The sequence below is a fragment of the Clavelina lepadiformis genome, chromosome 4 (assembly GCF_947623445.1).
Source record: "Clavelina lepadiformis chromosome 4, kaClaLepa1.1, whole genome shotgun sequence".
In the NCBI taxonomy this organism is placed as follows: Eukaryota; Metazoa; Chordata; class Ascidiacea; order Aplousobranchia; family Clavelinidae; genus Clavelina; species Clavelina lepadiformis.
Window position 1 is genome coordinate 15613681 of NC_135243.1, and position 21540 is coordinate 15635220.

Below are 21540 nucleotides of genomic sequence, written 5' to 3' on the forward strand. Positions count from 1 at the left end.
TTATAAGCAGTAATATTATTTATATTTTTGGTTATTTGTAATATCAAGAAAGTGTACAGCATCTATAATAAAAATCTTATCTTGTAAACTATTTCTGTTGTAATATTAAAACCTTTCGGCTGACAAAAGGTTTTCTAACAGCACGCAACAAAAGAATCAGATAATTCAATAGGTAAATTTAAATAAGATAAATAAATATAAGTGAATAATAATAAATAAATAAATAAATAAATTAAATAAGTGAAAGTGCTCTTCAGGTCAAGTAAAATTTGAGAAACTTTTCTCGTTTGGCCATTAATTCGGTTGTGTGTTGTGCTAGTTTCAAATGCAAGGTACGTAAGTCGTCAGATGTGTATAGTGTTATGGCAATATTAAAAACTTTGCAGTAGACTTAACTTCTGATGTTTTTGGACCTAAAAACGTCCTTTGCTCAGTGGACTTAGGTTAAAAACAAATCTATGTTTTGATAAATTATATAATAAACTTTATGCCTATAACCTCAAGAAACTTAAGGCCAAGTTACTAGAAACTCAAACCTTAAGCTTCTTTAAAAAATGAATGTACAGTATATCCACAAAAATGTTGATCGAAAGTGAAAGATTTTGCTGGACACTTAGTGACGTCACAATTTGTGTCAACATGGCAACATAGGTGATCATGACAACCGGTCGACACTAATGTAACGAAAATTTAGATTGGGTTTCATTTAAGACTGTCAGCTATTACTTGTTACAGCCAAATAATTGCCAGACGCCAATAAAAATGCTGGTTTCAACTGTGCTTTTGATCAGTATGGTGATGTTAGCTCAATTACCGGTAACCAATATTGAACATGTTTCACCAAATAAGATGAGAAACCACAGCAGGCATCAAGAACTGCAGTTCAATGGAAAAGTGTGTTATTTGAGAGATCAAACCACCCAGTGCGGACCATTTATAATTCTGCCAAGTTTTCCTACATGGCTGGTGATTGTTGCTTTTTACATCATCCAGTTTATCTGGAGATTGTATCGCATCGTCGCAGGAAAGCGAAGAGTAAGTTTAATGTTTTTAGTTGAAGTAAAATTGTTTAAACTCTGGGAATAGACCAAATCAGAAATCAATATGAAAATTTTAGATCAAACTGGTTGCTGATGTGAGAAATATAAAAATTCTGTATTCCTTAAGTTTTGAATTTGTAGGACATTTGTAAATGTAACAAGCAACTTTCAGGAACTTGTTCAGTATTTGCAGGAGATTTGCAAGCGACATGAAGAATTGGATCTTGGTTTAAAAATTGTTACCGCCTGGGTTAAATTTGAAGAGTCCAAGCTTCGTCGTTTTAGAAGCAGAAAAATTAAAAAAGGAAGTAGACTCGTGAAAAAAAGTAAGCGCTTCTTGTTTGGCGTTGTCACTTTTCAAAAACCGCCGAGATTTCATATCTGCAAGAAATCTGTGTCATCATTGTGGAATAAGCTGCATCGATCTCGTGGTCCCACCATAGTAATCTCTGGTAACTCTGTTTTATTTCAAAGTAACGTCCCCCAAAATATTTCTACCGAGAAATTACGATTGCCTTTGGTTTCAGCTTTCGTTAAACATTCAAGTAATGTTGAACGACTTCCATCTGATTCGAACAAATCGGAAAATGGAAAACATATTATTTGGTCTGAAAACGATAAATCATTCTCTCTTGTTCCGCTTTTACGTGATGCACCCTCGTTTGTTGTGGAAGATAATGATATTTTGCATCGAAATTTCTTGTGTTTGCCAAGTTCGGAAAGATACAAACTTACTGAAAAACAGGATTTCCAACAAGGCATGACGCCACAGTATTCTCCTTCTTCAGCGCGCGGTTGTCATGAAAACAATGTGCAAGACCTCGATACGTTCGATGAGGGGTGCTATCATAACAAGCAGTTTAGGCAATGTCACCAGGAGTTGGTTTCCCCAAGTAAACTAGTAAATAATACTCGGGAACTTTTGTGTGAGATGAAAAAGTACAATGACATGAAGAACCTAGAGCTTCCTGCGAAATTACAAGCTGCCAAAGCACAGGTAGTTTGATAGTTAGCTGACAGATAAGTATAATACTGTGGAAAGTTTTTTTTTTAAATTACTGAAAACAGAAACGTTTTACTCGAGCTGGAAATTTAGTCGGTTTTCTTTAGCCGTTAGCTGCAATAATCGCTAAATTGTTAGTCAGTTGTCAGGCATCACAAGGGCCCTAGGCTACTATTTATTTTTAGGAAGCGTGGCGAAAAGGGTTGTAGCCTATTAACAACATATGTCATTCTAAATTCCAAATTTTGTCAAGGAAACAATGTTCACAATTTATGTAGCTTATGTGTCGGGTTTCACAATGATATGATGACGGTCGCTAAACAAACAGAAAGCTGTTGAACATACCTGAACATTTTACCTTATGAAGTGTAGAATAACTTTCCACGCCTAATTTTCATCTTTATTTGGATTTCAGGTGAAAGTTGAGCTTCAATTGGTTAAAAAAGGTTTTCAACTTCCAAAGGAAAACGTTGAGTTCACTTCATCGCAAATTTATGACTGTCCTGCAATAAAGGTTCGTCAGCAGCTGATCACAAACGTAAACTCCCAGATTAACCAACTTGAGAGAGAAATCGAAGTGTCAAAACAAACTTCCAATGGTCTGGAGAAGATGTATTCTGATAAATCATCTGTACGTGCACGTAAATATACTTATCATTTCAGAAGATCTTAAATTTGATGGCTGAAATTTTATTTTGATGAGATTTAGGTTGAAGTCTTTAGTTGAGAAAAAAAGCCAACTTTTTTATTACTTGCAGACTGTAAACGATACAACAACAGAATCACAAGTGATCAGTTATAATTTAAAAAAATGCTGGCTCATACAATTTTCTGGGATATGAATTCATATAAGTTTTAATTCTAAAAGTTCGCTATATTAATACTTACTAGTATAAGTACTCAAAAAGTGACCTCAGATATAAACTATGGAAAAATTAAAGGTCTCATGTAGAAGTCCTTTATATGATTGATTATAACAAGAAGCAATTATGAATGACAGCATATATGATAGTAATTGTTCTCTTTGAATTCATATCAGAAACGGTATAGCAAATTAATTCCGGAGGCAATAGTAGATCGAATATGCTTTTGATCAGAAATAGTTTAGGCAAAACCAGAATGACAATCGTTTGGTATTTACTTTTTCATGGTTATACAGGCTTTAATTTTTTGCCACCATAAATTCCAAACTGAAACGATTTCATTTTAATCTCATCCCTTTCGTAGAATGAGACGATTTGCTGATACTCACGGAATCCCTTACGTCTTTCCTTATTTTTAGTTTTTAAAATGATGCGCAATCCACATTAACCTTAGATCAGTGGCAGATACAGTACATATGAAAGCTAATAGACCAGGGCTTCAGCTTTTACAACTAGGTTCTGAATCCTAATGGTTTTTAACTATTTTCAAAACGATAAACACTTTAATTAAGTAATTATGTAGTACTTGCCCAAACAATTAGCCTACATCGACAAGAGTTTAATTTTCAATAATTTGATGTTCGTTAAACATACTTATTTCATTAAGCCATAATATCTATCGTGTTATTTTTTCTAGCAGAAAAGGTCATGTGATAAGATCGAGATTTGCTTAGCTTGGGAACAAAAAGACGCCGAACGATTCTTGAAAGCTCGAAGCGCTATTTTACAACGAATCCAATCAGCGATGGAGATTAGATGGTGTGGCCGTCCAGATTCTCATAAATTTTCCAGTAGAATTTCCCCTGGCGTTACAAAATGTTACGATTGCGCTGCAGGTCGTCATAAGCTTTATAATATAGTCGGCCTTACGGATCAATACGTAGATGATAGAATCAATTTTCTGAACGAAAGCAATGGGTTCAAAAGAAATTGCGCAGTAGTTCAGGTGGTTAATAAATGGTACGCTGAGATAAATATAGCCAAATGTACTGCAACGAAGGAGAAAGCTGATAAAATGGAAACCTTACTGAACCGAGTTTTGAAAGAATTCTATTTAAAACGTTATTTTGAGAGGGGACAACTTGTCAGTCAAACGTATCACACTGTGATGAATGATTAACTAGCGAGCTTGCTAATCAAACGTACTTAGTAATAAGCTACTACACTGTAAACTTTTAGTATTGTTTATCAGACAATAAGGTTGATTTAAAGATTTTAGTGTAACCAGGTATAATGCTTTGCACAATCTTATTCGTGTTTGTAATATTTTTCAACTTTTCGTGCACTTTGTCTGTTTTTCACAATAGCGTTTTACTGTAGATATAATTTAGTGAATAGAATTACTATTTCAATTTGTTAAACGATTGCAGCAATTTTTAATCTTACACTAGGAGAACAGAATTGTTATTATCAAATTCCGGCTTTGCAGTATTTGTTTTACTTTTCGGATAGAAAACACTCAAAACAGTTCATTACATTTCAACCATCTTTTTTTCTATTATAACAATCAACTCTGTGGAACAATTTTTTGTAACCTCTTTAGCCCTTACTTCTGCTTTTCAAAAGCTATGGAATTCCATATACTGTAATCTGTAACAACTGAATTTTTTTGAAGGACTCATCACAAATCGTTGGTCCGATTGCTGTTCTAAAAAATAAAGATAACAGTTTAAAACAATTATATAAGCATAGTGTGACCAATTACACAATTACATCATAAACAATTCATAAAAATAAGCTTTTCGCATCAGGTTACTGCAGTAATGTAACTAACGTAGCTACTCAACACAAAAATTTCGCTAAAACCCCCAGTCCAGGAAAACTAGCTAAACCTACAATTTCCCAAATGCCTCCAGGTGTCGACAGAATAAAAGTCTCACTTTTGTTTATCATTTAAAATCACTTGTCGCAATCGCTGCCATTGCTAAAATGAATCTAAAATCAACTACAAAAAACAGCATGCCGTTTACCAAGCTAATCAAGACTTGCAATCCTTTCCTCGAGGAGAGGAGGTGTAAATGGAGTTCGGGACAATTTCGTACAGTGATTATACACAATTGATAAAACGTGAGACTTTTAATCACAACTTATACACGTGATTACAAAAAAAAACAATATTCTTTAACTATGCGCTTTCTAGATGTTATATCAGTATGTACTAAAATGCACAAATGTGAAAAACCACAAACATACTCAACACGTGGATTGGTAAGGCAACAACAGAAGCGAACATGCGCATGAGTGCAAACAAGCTATATACGTTCAACATACAAAACGTTAAAAACGAAGAAAACCTATAAAAGTAGCCTACAAAAATGCAAAACATACATTTCGTCACATAACTAATGCAGTTAAAATGCAACTAATGAATAGCTACTAAAAACCAAAACGTATTTACGCAATATTTACAATGAATTTACACGTAGACTATGACATGCATTCAAGTTCGGTAAAAATAAAATATTTCAAAGTGACAAAGTTGAATTTTTAAGTAGCAAAATGTAATTTTAAATTTAATGAAAGGATATAGCTATATATAGCGTAAATGCAATATACAACGAAAATAAATATAGAAAGAAAGAAAAATACTTCTTAAAACATTTATTTATGGCACATCAAAGGAAACATATACTACAGCAACGCACCGGAATCAACATATGTTTTACATTTGAAAGTTTTAATTTATAACTTGTTGTAGCTTACATCAATAAAAATATCTAACTCTGAATAATGAACATATCCTGATTTCCATCTTATTAAATTGAAATATAAACTCAGCAAAACAAAGCTACATTTGCTATATGGGAGTATATGCTATACCGAGATAATAGCTGAACACCAAAATGAACGAAATTCACAGCCTCACAAACAGCGAACAGTGACGCGTTTAGTACAATATTTTGATCAAATTGACTCCACGACTCACAACGATTTCAATTCTTTGATTTGGAACTTTTGTACGTAAGCGTAGCGAAGCGGTAATAGACACCATTTATAACAATTTAATACAGTAACATAAATACAAGATTTAACCTACAATGTAACGTAACCTGTACAATACATTTTGTTGTTGTTTTCGGTTGTAGTTTCATTAGCTACATTATGGTATTTAGGAGCTACTTTAGTTAACTATATTAAGCTACATTAACTATACATTAATTACATTATCAAATATAATACATAACTGGTGAATACTTCCACTGCCCTGATGAAGTTAACCCGAATAGGTTAATGAAACGTCGGCAGACAATAAATTTCTATATTCACAAGTATAGTGCCTTATATTTGATGATTATTATGCCTGGCGGCAACCATAGTATATTAGTTACATTAGTTACATTTCTGTACATAGATTGGTTCCTAATTTCCTGTGTATGGGCCAGCAACACTTCACTATTACAAAAGATTTTACCAACTTTTGAAACATAAAAATAAAAGAATTGCATTTCTAGGAAGAAAAATACAGATCAATAGTTCTGAAATTACTACATACAAGCGGCCAACATTTTTTGACCTAATAGCAAGGTGAAGCAATTATGTGCAATGTAATCACAAGGACATAAGGAGAAAAACTATTGTTTTTAAGGTTGGTTTAAACTTTTGGTTAGCACTGTATTGGTAAATGATCCGAGGGCTTAAGGGAAAAACAAGATATTAGTGTACCAGACGCAATGAATAACGATGATGTTGCAACAAGAAACAACAAATAGTTCAGGGTGCTGGCTGTGAGTCTAATTGTGAAGTTTTAATAAAAATGTGACTTTTCAAATTAATTTACAGTAAGAACAGATTCTGTATTAGCTTTTCACACATTTTGGTGAGTTTTATTGCTGTAGACTACCATACAGATAAAACAGCATCAATCAGCTTGCTTTTGGCGGTTTAGTCTTGTTTTGGGAGTCGAATTTTGATTGTGGCCCACAAATACTTGATCGGATTGATGTCAGATGAAACTGCCAGGCTATTCTGAAATTGCAATGTTGTAGTCAGCAAGAATTGACTTTTTTATTATTTTAGTTTACTTAGTCTAGCTGGAAATTACCCCACCATTGGAAAATGTCTTTTGTATAACTGAAGTTATTCTTCGATATAATGCAGTCGCTTTTCATCATACCCTGGGTAGGAAATAACACAAGAGTCCCATTACAAGTAAGCTGCTTGAGGCTTTTATTCATAGGTAGCAGAAGAGGGGGCAAAGCGGAGAACTTCAACTTTTCACGTTTTGTAATTTTTGTCTCCCTCTACCCGGAAGCATTTGTCAACTACGAGTAAGCAGTGCTTGCAGTACACATTTCGTGGCGCGAAGGCTACTGCACACGCAGTAGTGAAGTTAAACCTGTTTCGGGGTGTCTTGTTATAAGCCAAGGGTAAAAAAATGAGTTAACAAAAGCCATTAAAGCCTATAAAAGTTTTGTTAATTTCATTTCTAGTTTAGAGAGTATTTAAGTACGTGCATAAAAGAAAACAACTTTTGCTGAAACCATACAGCTTTCAGCAGATATACCATTTTCTGAAAAATTCATATTAGGGCAAAGCGGGACGGTGCATTAGGGGCAAAATGGGAAAAAATTAGTTTGTCATTTGTGATTTATATTATAATAAGATAATAGTATGGACTTGCTTTTTACTTAAATATTTTATTAATTTATATAATTAATCTTACCCGTAATTGTAATAATTTGTTTTTTATGTTGTGTTGTGCAAATGTGTTGTTATTGATTTTCGTTATAATTAAAATACTTTTTTCAGTATTTAATTGTCGATTTTGACATCAAAATGACTATGAAATGTCTAATAAAGCTATTTAAGTAGCTTTAATCTAAAAAGACTACTTGACAGATGCTTGTTATTGGTTTAGCACGCACTGACGCAAGGAAAGACATGTGTCCCACTTTGTCCTCGGCGGGAGCAAAGCCGGACGTTTTTCAAAAAATTTGTTTTGTGATTTAAATCATAATTGTAAGGATTGTCTGCTCGATCTTCCAACTGAACCATATATGCCAACAAAACCTTTTCATTAAAACAAAATTTTTAAGTCCGATCGATACTGTTGCAGAAATTGATTTTTTTCCATAACTGTCTCGCTTTGCCCCGCCTTCTCCTGTATAGGAACAAAAAATTACCAAAATGTTTGAAAGAATAGTGGGGTTCATGCCTAAACGAGTTAGACATTGTATATACTTGGCAAGAATTTGCGTTGTACTCAACTTGTTTTAAATATTAATTACGTTTTTTACCTTTCTTTTGATATTTGCCAGCGGCATATTTATGTTATGCCTATTTGTCATAATCACATAAACAAATAAATGCATAAATATACGATTTATGGCAGGTTTTAATCATAGACGTATTATGCTTTATGTCGGCCGCTTTCATGCTGAAGCTATTAATTGTACTTGCTAATAGAGAAGTGCAACGGTAATTGGATTGGCAATGATTTTAGTAAGAGGTCGAGTTATAAATGGAAACAATATACACTTTTAAAACTGTAACAATTTCAATTGCAATTCAAAAACAATTGAATCATTAGATATTTGCTTCCCCTTGTGACAGTAAAGTCAAAATTGCTTTATTCTGTTTCCTTCAAGTGATTGTTGTCTCCTTTGCCATTTATTTTCGGGACAACTTTTTCCTTTAAGAATATTTCATTTTCGCGTATTTCAGTTTCCTTCTCAACATCTTGAAACATGCCAAATAGCTTTTCTCTTCTCTTGATTTTTTCCTAATACAAAGTGGAGAATATTTGGAGTTGAAACTGACGTGTTTTTAGTTTTAGTATAGAAAGCATCTGAGATCAGATTAAACATTAAACAACCTATTGTATTTCGCAATTTTTAATAAGAAATATATTTCACGTACCTAATACATCGTTTAGTAAAAGTAAAAAATTTTATAATACACGGTAACACATACTGAGTATGTATGTACAAGCTACAAAGGCTCACCTTGGTCTCTTGATTCCGTATGCTTAGTTTAAAGGTAAACAAAATCACAGTAATGCCACCTCCAGCAAACATTATTAGTCCAATGATTTTTCCAGGGATGAGCTGGTCGCTTATTGGCGATGTAAAGCAGATAGCGGTTATAACGAGTCCTATAATGTAATTTTAAAATATTGGTCAATTAAACTTAACTACACTAATACTAATAGTGGTGTTATGAAAGTTTTGCAGAAAACGCATTAAATCACTCCCAGTGACCGAAGAAGACGTATGCATCTAAGTCGTAATCTTTGCCTGAAATTTTTTATGAGCAAGAACAAAAGAGAGTGTGACAGATTTGCACACAGGGGCCGCATATATCTTCTTTGAAAATACAGATTTCAAAGCACGGGATCATGCAACATGAGCTATAACTTTGTTAGTTATATGTTATACGCAATATACAGACCAGTAAAAAATGTAAGTCCACAAATAATGATAATGATGTACATCAGATGACGCTGTTTGGTCACTATTTCTTGCAGAATGCTTGAATGAGATTTCAAATCGCTTGCGACCGCATCATGCTCTTCGGCAAAGCTAATCTGTAAAACTGAATTAAGCTACGGGCGTGTTTGGCCAATGCAACTGATTCGTTAACATGCTATAGCTTTAGCAATTGGAAAGTGGAAATACGTACCTCACTGATTGGGTGAATCAACGACAACCTTTTTGATGGGACGCTAGATGTTGTTGTACGATCGTCAACTCGTGTGCTAGAGCTTTGATCAAAGTAAGATGCACGAGATGACTGACGGGTGTGGAAAGATTTCGAAGATTTCTACTAAGTACATAATTGTAGAAAGGAAAATATAAACGTGCCAATACAACGCAAAGTTTTTTTCATTTTTCATGTTCGTTCTCGGCCTACCCTTCCCGTTAGACAATCGAAACTTAATAATAGCGATTTATTTGTTATCGCTATTGTAGAATCACGATCTTATGTAAATCACCAAACAAACGCAAGTTTCCAAACTTTGTCGTTCTCTTTCTCTGAGGATGCATTTTTAAAGCAGTGCTTGCTAAGAGTGTGCGAAAAAGTGTGGTCCCACCAAATACAAAGTTTTAATAATGTCAGCTTGTCAATAAAAACCACTGCAGACCGAGTTAAAGAATTAGCGAAAAAACGATAAACACAAGATAACTGGTTGACATATACTGGGCCAGACGTCCAAGTTCCAACCACAAGTTATCCCGTAAAAATGTTTTGCATTGCCTTGGCCTCATTTTCCCACTCAAGGTTTACCATGATTTGTCAACCTGTTGCCCTGTCAGGTAAAACTTTAAATTTTGCTAAATTTTTGAAGCAAGAAAGTGAGCTAACTTTCACTTTAATAGCTTCCTTGTATCAATCGGAAGAGTATTGCCGGGGCCGTGTAAAGCCAAAGCTAGACCTGGTCAAAAAGTGAATTTGGCTCCTCCAGAAATTAGGTAAGCTTGTCGATCATTCCTAAATAGTAATTCATAAACATGCAGTCAGTTGCCACCGCTGTAAATTTAAACGCTATACAGGTTTTAATCGCAACGCATTTATTCCAGTGTAAGTGAAAAATTATGCAAAAATGGAATTGTCATTCGTTTCCTCATTGAAGATTAAATTTCTTTGACTATATGTTAATGACTGGAAATTCCAAAATTGTAAGAAAGGTTTTAATAAACTTTGAGGTGAAAAATAAAAATTAGATTAAATGCGAGTGTTATTTTTTAGTTTCGTTTGTATACTTTACATAAATGTAAAATTATACAGGTTATATAGCCAGATACCCCCACTCAATTGTTAAAACTTGTGTTCTTTGTACACTGCAAAATGAGTATGTATATGTAAACTGGAACACAATTTGAAGTTTCACATGGGCACGAACATATTTTTAGCTACGGCACTGTTGGAATATAATTAATTAATCGATAAAAATGCAAAAAATTCTTATAATTTGTACAATAACTTTTAACGTTTGTTTTTCCACATATTTCCTTTATGGAGGCGTGACAAAGAATGTAATTTGCGAATAATAGGCCCCACTAAAGTAGTAGGCCGTGGCAAATTGGCCGGCTTATTTACACTGGTCATAGGCCGCAGATTAGTCTGACAAAACAAACCCTTATAACTTCTAAATTTTATATATAGGCTGCCCATTCCTCTAATGGATCTATATCCAAGTTTGCGACATTGTACACTTGAATGTTAAACAAGAACGTTTTTGTCTGATTTGAATAAAACAGAACGATTCAATTATGTAAAAAGGATATATTTTAAATCAGACAGATTTGATAATATCGGAAGGACTTTAAATTAGTAAAATTCATTTAACTTGCGGAAAAAAATGATTACGACAGAACTAAATCAGCTCGATGATAATCTTGATTTGATAACTGTTTGTTTTGGAAAGCGTATTTTGGCAAAAAATATATTTTTTCAAACGACGCCCCGTAGTTTTCTGGCCAAAAAAAAAACGATACCAATAAATTGGTAAAACAGCCATTAAAGCCACTGGCTAAGTTTTTGGTGCAACTTCAATTCTTATAAATTTTAACAAATTTAAATGAATTAGTGAAAATTGGTTTGAATCTACATAATTTTTTTTAATTTTTTTAGAGTTTATATTTTTGTTGATATAATTTGAGTTTATCTTAATTCTTTTAACTTCATTTTGGTTTATATTTTTTCAACTAACATGAATTCAAAATATAACTATAGATTTATTTAAACTTACCCAAATTCTTATGAAGTTCTTTAAATTTACCCTATTTTTTATGAATATATTTAAATCCATGATTTTTTCAACGGGAAACAATTGACTTTAGAATAGTAACCAGATTCAAAATCCTCAAACATAAATCGCAAGTCAAGTTAAGTCTTTTGGCAGAAGTACTTGAGTCAAGTGAAGTCAGTAATAATTGGTGTCTGAAGCCAAACCATACGAAAAGCAAATTAAAATTTAATTACGTTTATCTTCAGCCGACTAAGCGATATCGGTCGATTTTATGTTGTTTATGTTAATCTGTTAGTACTAAAATTTTCACAACGTACAAGCCTACAGAGTTTTAACATTATTATAACAATGTATAGCTTATTTAAGCTTATTTAGAATCGATTAATCGGCAATGCTAAATCTGTCAATAGCCTTTATTCGGCTTCAGATTATTTAATCCATAATTAAGTCAATTTGTTAGGACAGGACTGATAATTTCTTTGCTACAACAGATTTTGCAATCACCAATAATTAAAATAAAATGGTTAGAAAAAATCCTTTATTATAACAAGTGATATAACATATTCCTGGTAGCTACTGATATAATGTTCTCAGTAGGTTTACTGTCCAGTGCTGTAATGATTTGAGTCACGTTTTTAAATGACTCGACCTACTCAAGTCAACGGTCCAAAATGACTCGAGTCTCGTTATGTCGATTGTGAGAGCGAAAAAGAACACTTTATGCAACAAAACCGGATAATTTTCAAAAAACTTACAGCTCTTAGTAAAAAGTATCAACCAGACAAATTTGTAGATAGTTATGACCTTATAGTAACCAAACGCAAACTACTCAAACTGGACTTGGCTCGAGTCAGAAAACATGACTTGGTTGCAACCCTGTACTGCCTATATCATAAAAAGTTTGAACGTTTGAATTGTTGATAAACAGTTTGAGTGATTTGCCTTCTGACTGACAGCAAATTTACACTATACGCTTTCAAAGATTTTACGTGGTTTTGCAAACACTTAAATCTGTTATGGTTGAGTTAGTTATACACAGCTTCGAGTTTTATTTTGGCTACCTGTACTTAAACAGCATACATTAAAGTTAGTTGAAGTATAACCAACTAACTGTTCCATACGAAAAACTCTAACCAGTTAAAACATATTTTATCAAGTAATATCGGTAGCTTTATTAAACTTTCGTACATTGCTAAATATGGCACTTTTGGATTGTGGCGATCTAGAAGGCATGCGTTCATCAAATCTGCTTAACATCAAACTAGAAGGACGCAGCTGAATGCATTCAACATTGCCAGTTTCCAGTAGACTTGGCAAACCTAGAAGTTTTATAGATATTTAATTAATCAATGGCTTTGTTGGTCTATATCAGTGGTTTTCAACCCGGTGGTCGCGACCCCCATGGGGGTTATTATCTTTTTATAGTGGTCGCGAGAGCTTTCAATGAGTATAAAGTTAATACATGAGTCTTTTTTTAACAGCAATATCATTTACTCATTTTTATTTTGCTACTGTGAATCACGACAACATTACATATGTTTAGCTGAAAATTTTTGGAAGGGGGTCGTCTGATTATATTGGGTTGCAAAATGGGTCGCTGAACGAAAAAGGTTGAAAACCACTGGTCTATATCATCGAAGCTAAACTACCTTACCCCAGGCCGAAGGTTTTTGAAACTTTTCTTCTCTAGTTTCGGTGCTGGACAGAGATTGCATTTTTAATAACAAGCAAAAATTTACCTCCATACAAGAGAATTTTGTGTCGCTTATGATATCACAATGTACTGTTGATCTTCCACTGAGTTAGATTAAAATTGATAGTTGCTGAAACAATTGAATTTCAGTAGTATAGTCATAGAAATCTAACAAACAAACGGTTGCACAGAAAAATTTCATAGGGGGTTTGCATAATATCATTTAATGATAGATTATGATAAATGCGGCTTCGATAAAAAACGAGCGGACGAAGAGAAAACTACAGAACAGTATGTACACATGACAAAAAATTACATTCAAGTTTAAATTTTTACAAATTCATACTCAAACGCCTGCTCGATGTTTCAATTAACCTATTAATAATCTGTTGGGGAAAACGTACACGCAAATCTTTCCATTCGGGTTTCACCTCTTGTAAATACTACTACTTTAATATGTTTTTAGCAACGTACTACGTAAATATGTTTTTATCGTAATGTACTACTATGTACAACGTACTATGTAATGTAGAAAAAAGCCCTTTCACTGGTGCACGTTGTGACCAGAAGAGTTAAAAAAATGCTAAGCAATATATATATATTTGAAAAAGCACCAGTACTGCATGCTTCAATTGGTCAATTTCACCAGCAGGTCTTTCTGTTTCGTTGAACCGATTAAGTTTTCTGTACCATAATTTTGATTTAGGAATGAAGTCTACCAAAAATTCCGTTAAATCATTTTTCTAAAAATTTCTCCATAACTGGAATGCTTACGATTTTTTTGGCGGACCGACGGTTTGGATCAGCTGGAGTTAAACACTGCAAGTTCACCAATGATAGATTTGTGGGCAGCGAATCTAGACCAGTGCCTATCAATCTGTGAGACTGAACGCACTAGTACAGGGCTGGCCAACCCGCGGCTCTTTGCCCGGTATTATGCAGCTCTTTCGTTCATATTGAACCTCCGAAAGAGAGCACATTTTACCCATTTTAGGAAGATAAATAATACAGAAAAGTAATCTCTAATGGCTAATGTTCAATTGATATTTGCTAAATAATGACTGATTACATCAGATTTCGACCCAGAATAAAGATGATGAAACTGAAACAATATCTGATGCAGTATTATGACGTAATAACAAACAGCGTCATAAATCATAATGTTTATGATGTGGCTCTTTGCGGTTAACACAGTAAGAAGTGAGGCTCTTAGTCTCTGACTGGTTGGTCACCCCTGCACTAGTACATATAGAAAAAATATACTGCTGATGACGTGCGGATGATATTCGTCTTTCTGATTGTTGGTTATTCTTAAGCAACGCTGATTAGTTGTGCAAGTTTGGCGTTTTCACGCTAAACCCTGCGTGTGGACATGGTCGAGACAAGCTCATCCGTAATATAAAGTACGTTGTGCAATTATCGCAAAACAAATCAAGTTTTATCAATATAGTTTCCATGAATAAGACTGTCATTAAAATGACAGCATGTTGAAGTGACAAAGAAAAAAACAACAGCAAAGTGAAAAAAACAACAGCAACAACAACCCTTTTTTATGACACCTTGTCCTTATCAATGTTATAAGGGTGAGGTGTCTAACGTACGGTAATACGACAGAATATTGATAAACCTAAAGGTCGGCAGTCGGTACTTGGCAAAATTGCCAAGTAATAGTAATATATATATTAATAATAATAAATAATAAACTATAGTAATTCGGTACTATAGTACCGCGGTACTACCAACCTATGGATAAACCTAACTCCTACCATCAAAACCAAAACCAGCTAGCAAACATTTCATGTTGCCTTTCAGATGACAAACTCGGATGACGCACACACATTCAGATGTCAGTAGTGACTACACAATGGCTAAGTTGAACCAATATATCACGGCAATCGTAACGACTCAATTTGAGACACTTTTTGCAAAATCTTGTCTTGACTTGATTCGAAACGGTCCATGTTGATTAGATTGCAGTGACAGTTAAAACGGTGTTTTCTTCCAAAACCGGTAAAATGTGAAGAGACCTTTTTATCATATGAGGGAATCTTTACTAAATTTAACTGTTAAATTATCTGACTCTTTTGCAGCGTGCGGTTAGAATACTCTAACCTCTTGTCAGCCGAAAGGTTTTAATATTACAGCAGAAATAGTTTGCAAGAAAAGGTTTTTATTATAGATGCTGTACACTTTCTCAATAATACGAATAACCAACAACATAAGCAATCCTACTGCTTATAAGATGTCTATTGAATTGCAATCACCATGGCTAACGTATAGACAACTCATCTGTTGATTTCGGTGATTTACTCGGTTAACACTAATCGCTGGTAGAAGTGCGAGCTTAGATACATGAAAGTGATGGAGTTAAAAGGTTCGATATGAAAAACACTGCGAGTCGTAACAGTTGCAACCGATAAAACAATGTTTAGACAATGGGAGATCCATGTAGCTAAAGCTGACACATTGAGACTTTGATCGGAGTTAAGGTTAAGAAGCGGGTATTTCCAATAATGACTTCTTATCACAATAGATGCTGGAAAACAACTGAAGAACGTACAATAAGGAATATTCGGTTAAAGTTAAAGTTAAATTTCCCGAATGATGCAAAGTTATCTTTTAATGTCATCCTTTTCTCTTTGCTCTCTGCGGGAGGTTTTTTGCACTCAGTGACCCTGCGCTCGTGTAAAGAAAGTAAAATTACAATGCAATCTGGGCCAGAACCAGGCCTTCTTTAAACGTAAGCCAAACCCGGTCAAAAAAGCGACTAACAACTGTGGTCAGTGGTCATATAGTTGCAGTGTCACATTTGGAAGTGGCTTTTGTCTTCGTATGCAGCTTTGCTTTCAACAGGAGCAAGAAGTCGTCACAATGATGAGGTTGCAAAAAAAGTGCCAATAAACGACGTCATAAGCGTTTTAACGTGAAATGTTGAGTTATTATAGAAGATGCCACAACCTAATTCGAGAGTGTAAGCACGAATCCGGATTAGATCTCACGCTTTCATGCGAATGGAACTTAAAATGTTTCAGGAAATTTTAATACGCATTTCGGGACAAAACAGAAAATATGATTTGGCTGTTAACTGCTCATGTTGTTCTCCAATCTTTCGGATTGTAATTTATGACAAGTTTGTACCAGTATGCAAGTAACTGCAAAGAGGTATAGAAAAAGTAATTTTCGCCTTGTCCAGAGCAGTTGACGAGCACCCGACCACATCGGGCCTGTCCTAGATCGATTGCCAACCGTTTGTCGATTAACTACCGGCCGCACGGTGAATGGAATTCCCAACCGTTCGTAATCGAGCACCGATCGCAGCCGACAGTCTCTGTAATTGCCGACTACTATACTGCCAGGGTTGCCATACCGTCCTTATTTCTAAGATTTGTCCTTATTTTAAAGGTCCGTGTCTTAGAAAATATGTTTGTCCTTTTTTCTAAGAAATGTCCTTATTTTCACTTGCGTCCTTATTTTTAGGGCAGATCGGGGTTCGTATTTTGGGCATTTTGAAACCTTTAGTATACCACTTTGTACCAAAGAGATACCAAAATTTAAAACATGCAGATAGTGTCTTGTTTTTTTGTTTTTTTTTTAGGAACATTGGTTGCTTTTTCCTGTTGTGCACTGTTTAAGGTGGTATTCGTCTTTCGATTCCTAGTCGTCCTTATTTTTGAGTTGAGACCGATGGCAACCCTGTAAGTACCCCTTATAAGTCAGTACTAGTTCTACTATGACTAAGACTACTAGCGTACTAATACTACTACGCTTTGGGTAAGGACAGTATACCGTTCTTATTTAAAGCATCGCTTTATATACAGTAAACTTTCATCATTACTCCGTAAGAAAACATAAAACTGAATAACCGTTTTAAATCAGGCCGTACAGTTAAAAACAATGTGTATAGCCTATAAGCTTTGATAGTTGATGAATGATAGTGATATGCCATAAAGCTGCGCTTATAACACCAGCTTCTTCTTCCTTTCTCAGTGAATTTAAAAGAGCTTTTACTTTGCCGGAAAATATGAAAACGGAAGATGTGACGTCATCTCTGTCTGAAGATGGAATTCTAAAAATAGAGGGCGTTCGTGACGTTAAACCTGCCATCACTGATGTACCAATTTTGGTCGAACATTCAAGCACTGATTAAATAAAAGCCTGTTCCGATGCGAATACAAAATACAGAGAGCTTGGTTTACTGTGGAAGCAGCGCCATGTTATACGTTGGCTTGATTGTCTTGCTTTGTTTTGAAGAATAAAAATTGGGTGTCCAAAATTGATACAATTTAATGTATTTTATGTAAGTAGCATTTAGCGTTAGCCTATTTTACGCAAAAAAAAACAAAAGAAAGAAAGAGCGTTGTAATAGCATAGAATACATAAATGCACTTCAGAAAATTTGCAAAAGCACAGATTTCAAGACAAGCAGCATTTGAGCTTAGCTAGAGGCTAATACTTAGTTATAAAAAATAGAATTATTCCAATATTGTCATACCTGACTTGCGCGGTAGGCTTAATCGAGTATGATTCAATACAGGTATACCTATACACTGTAATTGCAAACGCACTATCGTAGCAAATTGCTGTTGTGGAAAGCACAACACTTTGTAGTACACATGTTATGTAATGCAGGCTTACGTTTAGCACACTATTTTTTAGTAGCCTAGTACTCAATGCGTTGGTGAAAGCGTTTTGCTATGCACTCTATAAGTCTATAACATACTTTGGTTCCACAGTTTCCAGAGTAGAAAACTGCCCTCTACCTTAAATTACACGATTCATTAAACAACTCTGACTTCATACATTCCAATTGCACACGTAACTGAACAACAAACGGACTTCTTCGTCTAATGCCACGTTTTTAGGATGATAATCTGCCAAAGGAATGATCGTTGTCAAATCCCACAAATTTAAAACCACAGTATCCTTCAAATCTTTAAACACTTCCCTCATTATAGTTTCGAATCTAAAGAGCGCCCACTCGTGAGTGCATTCCACAACGTTCATACCACGAATGATAAAACGGGTTTCAGGATGGATTTTCAAATGATCCACAATAGCTTTCTTGATGCCCATTAAGCGGTGCAAATAATCGAAAGCGTGATAGTGTATCATATGAACACCAACATTAAGTACAAGGTAGACATCCGGGCCTCCAATCTGAAGAAAATCAAGACTTTCAATTATGTCGCTTATGTAAGGTCTAGTTGAAGCAGGTCCAGTTAATTCTAATGGCATTCCGTGAGTCCTGTAATAAATGGTGATGTTATTTTCCTTGCTTTCGGCTATATGAGGTGCTTGCCTGTCAATTCCATTTTGTAGTCCGCGATGCGTTAATTTAAATGTGTTTACGGCAGCTTCAAAAAATTGTCTGATGGTCGAGTCACCCAAAAAGAAGACGATTTTATTACTAAAGCAATCGCGTGATGATGCGACCGATTCAATAGGTAATGTTTGTTGCAACGACTCCCATCTTCCATTTTTAAAATATCCTGAAGGCAAAACCGTGCCGCGATATTCTGTACCGTAATGGCCTAATGCTGAAAACTCTTTTTTTGGTGTGACTTTAATTTTTAATCCAGATCCAGTAATTTCTCCAAACTTTCCAAAAGTTGTCGTAGTCTCAAGAAACAATTTATCAAGACGAAATACTTTAACAATGTGCTCAACGATTGGATGACAAACACCAGAAGGAGGTCTAACACAGAACCAGGGCTCTTCGGTTCTCGGGTTGCTGTAATCGCAGAGGTCTTTGGCGTTATATCTGAAAAAAGTGCAGTTTATAATGAACCACATTTCAAAAATGAAAGTTAAATTTTGGGTGCAACCAGGTTAACTGGTTTATGGTAATCATCAACTTTTTCACTAAGTGTTGTATTATGTTAAACTGTTACGAGATACAGATTGGTGGAGCGTTTCAAAATCTTACTCAATAAATTTGTCCAAGTGAAAGCCGCAAACTACTTTTTCATTTGATTTCAACAAAGCATGATGATAAGAACGTTTGATTGTAGGTGCTTCTGTGAAATTTATCCAACGATCAATTCCTTCAACTGAAAGCAACAACTTCACTTCCAACGTAAAATCTCCGCTCATCAACAAAGGAGCCTTCACTGTGTACGTTCCATTGGCGTGGTCGTATATCGCACAAGGAATTCCATCCACTACTTTTCCAAATCTCGTTCTGATGAGTCTTGCGCGAAAATAATCTCCTCCGAATGTTTTATTCCGCATCAGTTGATCTCTGGCTTGAATATGAGCAACAAAAACATCTCCTACCGAATAACGTAGTTTATTTCTTGTTACAACTTTTGAAGTGATTCTCGTAAAAAAATCCGAATCTTGCAAAGGATTCTTTAGATGATAGTTTTGACGAGATTTAAGCAAATCAGGAAAGAAATTAATCCAATCTTTCTCTTCTCTTTCAAAAGGAGGAATGGCGTCATTACTAAGGGGCAAACCGTATGTATTTTTATACTTCATGCCGAACCAAACGGAATTGGGATCCAAAACTTCTTCAGGTATTGTTACATTCTTTAATAGATTATTAAGGTTATCAAAGTTTTTTTGATGGGAATCCAAGTTTTGTTGTTCATTCACAACTGGTTTAATCTTTTTTGAAAACAATGTAGTTACTGCTATTTCATGCTTGTACAGTAATAGAATGGTAAACGAAAATGCTATCAAAGCCAAAAACAGGTACCACAGCTTACGCTTACAAAGTTTTCGCATGTCTATCTTTCAAATGCTTCAGTCACACCATTGAAATACCTGTATTTGAAAGATCAAGTTTTTAGGTAACATATAAACCAAAGCTTAGGATGTTTTATACAACTTTTTTATCAATACTGCCACTTCCGTCATAATTACTAGCAAATATGTTATACAATTTTAGCAATAACTGTTTAATCACTATATATTACTAAAATATTCTTTCTTCGGTATACGTAATGACAAGTGACAATTAATTGCTTTTTCGTTTAAGATCAACTTGCTTTTGATCTTGCCTCTCACTTTAAAAGTGATGCTACTACTGTGTCAAGTTACATTTTTGTTGTCATACATTAAACCCGGGTTCCTTTTGCATATTTGACTACTTGAATGCATTCTAAGCTTAATTTGCGTAGAATATATTGCTAACATATAAATGTCTGCTTGGGGGATATTGTTAAAGATCAATAAAATGTGACTGTAAAGCCACAAAGTCCCGGTGCAAAAATAACCAAAGAAACACCTTTTCGTCTAACAATTCACCTTAAAGTAAGTATAATCGTTCAAAAGTTTCACTGCAACCAAATTTCACTGACTCAAAACAACGTTACAAATGGCGGTTTATGTTCGAATTATAGTCAAAAGTGAGACATTGTCTTAATAGGAACAAACAAAACCCTTTCTCTAATGACATAGTGATGGACATAGACCCTGAGGAAAACAACCTTTACAGATATCACAAAAGGAAAACGTTATCCAAACGTTAAGCGCTTTAACCGTGAACAACTACATAAAAGATCATTGTTTCCATTTCATTTGTCAACCAACGCTTTTATATTCCTTTACCCCGGTTCCTTTTACGGAACACATTCAACGTCATTAAGCATTAAGTGATACATTTCTAGAAGTTTTTCTTGTTACGCGGCGCACCCGTTCTGTGGAAAACCAGCTGACCGCGAGAAGAAAACACAACAGAACAGTTAGACGAGTTAGTTGTGCGTGAATGAATAAACGAATACGATACGCTTTAATGCGGAGAGAGAGCAAAATTATGAAAATATAACAATATTTCAAAATTACAAAATCAAACTTTATAAAACAAACGTGGAAAGATAACTGAACCTTTTTTGGGAAAAATCACCAAACTTCAAGTTGAAGTTTACTTGTAGAAATACTTAATTTACACTAAATACGCTTTCTTTTGTTTCACAATTATGATGTATACAGGAAGCCAGATGTTTTTGCTACTAACCTGTAAGCATCCGATCAGTTTATGACGCATAGTTTTCGAGTAATTAACGATTGAAAATTTGTGTGTCGTGTCGACCACACATAGTTAAAATAGTAATGTCGCGCACCCGGTTTAAATAGGGTTAAACATTGCTTCAATAATCTTGGCTCATCTATGTATTATAGGATAAATACAGTGTCGTTATCCGCACCAGCATATACGAAAGCAGAAAGTACAAATGGCAATTGAA

The 21540-nt window shown here is 34.6% G+C and overlaps 3 protein-coding genes across 3 annotated transcripts; 1 reads left to right on the plus strand and 2 right to left on the minus strand.

The window, feature by feature from the left end:
- The first annotated feature begins 792 nt into the window (after positions 1-792).
- LOC143453000 (uncharacterized) lies at positions 793-4291 on the plus strand. Its single transcript, XM_076954152.1, has 5 exons — positions 793-1035; positions 1213-1366; positions 1568-2037; positions 2459-2674; positions 3604-4291. Exons 1-5 carry the CDS (start codon positions 793-795, stop codon positions 4084-4086), a joined length of 1566 nt encoding a protein of 521 aa, XP_076810267.1. The 3' UTR covers positions 4087-4291.
- Positions 4292-8320: 4029 nt separating this feature from the next.
- LOC143453001 (uncharacterized) lies at positions 8321-13373 on the minus strand. The gene is made up of 6 exons (XM_076954153.1): positions 13313-13373; positions 12847-12977; positions 9588-9728; positions 9357-9492; positions 8912-9060; positions 8321-8688 (listed from the first exon to the last, which is right to left on the minus strand). The coding sequence occupies exons 1-6, from the start codon at positions 13371-13373 to the stop codon at positions 8536-8538; spliced, it is 771 nt and encodes a 256-aa protein (XP_076810268.1). The 3' UTR covers positions 8321-8535.
- Positions 13374-17198: 3825 nt separating this feature from the next.
- Positions 17199-20115, minus strand: LOC143453474 (NXPE family member 3-like). The gene is made up of 2 exons (XM_076954818.1): positions 19278-20115; positions 17199-19112 (listed from the first exon to the last, which is right to left on the minus strand). Exons 1-2 carry the CDS (start codon positions 20078-20080, stop codon positions 18146-18148), a joined length of 1770 nt encoding a protein of 589 aa, XP_076810933.1. The 5' UTR covers positions 20081-20115; the 3' UTR covers positions 17199-18145.
- Between the last annotated feature and the right edge of the window lie 1425 nt (positions 20116-21540).

Bases quoted from the DNA above. Each gene is read 5' to 3' on its own strand.
- LOC143453000 (XM_076954152.1), top strand. From the start codon at position 793: ATGGTGATGTTAGCTCAATTACCGGTAACCAATATTGAACATGTTTCA. The intron at 1,036-1,212 runs GTAAGTTTAATG...AGCAACTTTCAG, and splicing joins TCGTCGCAGGAAAGCGAAGA to GAACTTGTTCAGTATTTGCA. The intron at 2,038-2,458 runs GTAGTTTGATAG...TTTGGATTTCAG, and splicing joins TACAAGCTGCCAAAGCACAG to GTGAAAGTTGAGCTTCAATT.
- LOC143453001 (XM_076954153.1), bottom strand. From the start codon at position 13,373: ATGCAATCTCTGTCCAGCACCGAAACTAGAGAAGAAAAGTTTCAAAAA. The intron at 9,493-9,587 runs GTACGTATTTCC...TCAGTTTTACAG, and splicing joins TGATTCACCCAATCAGTGAG to ATTAGCTTTGCCGAAGAGCA. The intron at 8,689-8,911 runs GTGAGCCTTTGT...ACTTTGTATTAG, and splicing joins TACGGAATCAAGAGACCAAG to GAAAAAATCAAGAGAAGAGA.
- LOC143453474 (XM_076954818.1), bottom strand. From the start codon at position 20,080: ATGCGAAAACTTTGTAAGCGTAAGCTGTGGTACCTGTTTTTGGCTTTG. The intron at 19,113-19,277 runs GTAAGATTTTGA...CACTTTTTTCAG, and splicing joins CACTTGGACAAATTTATTGA to ATATAACGCCAAAGACCTCT.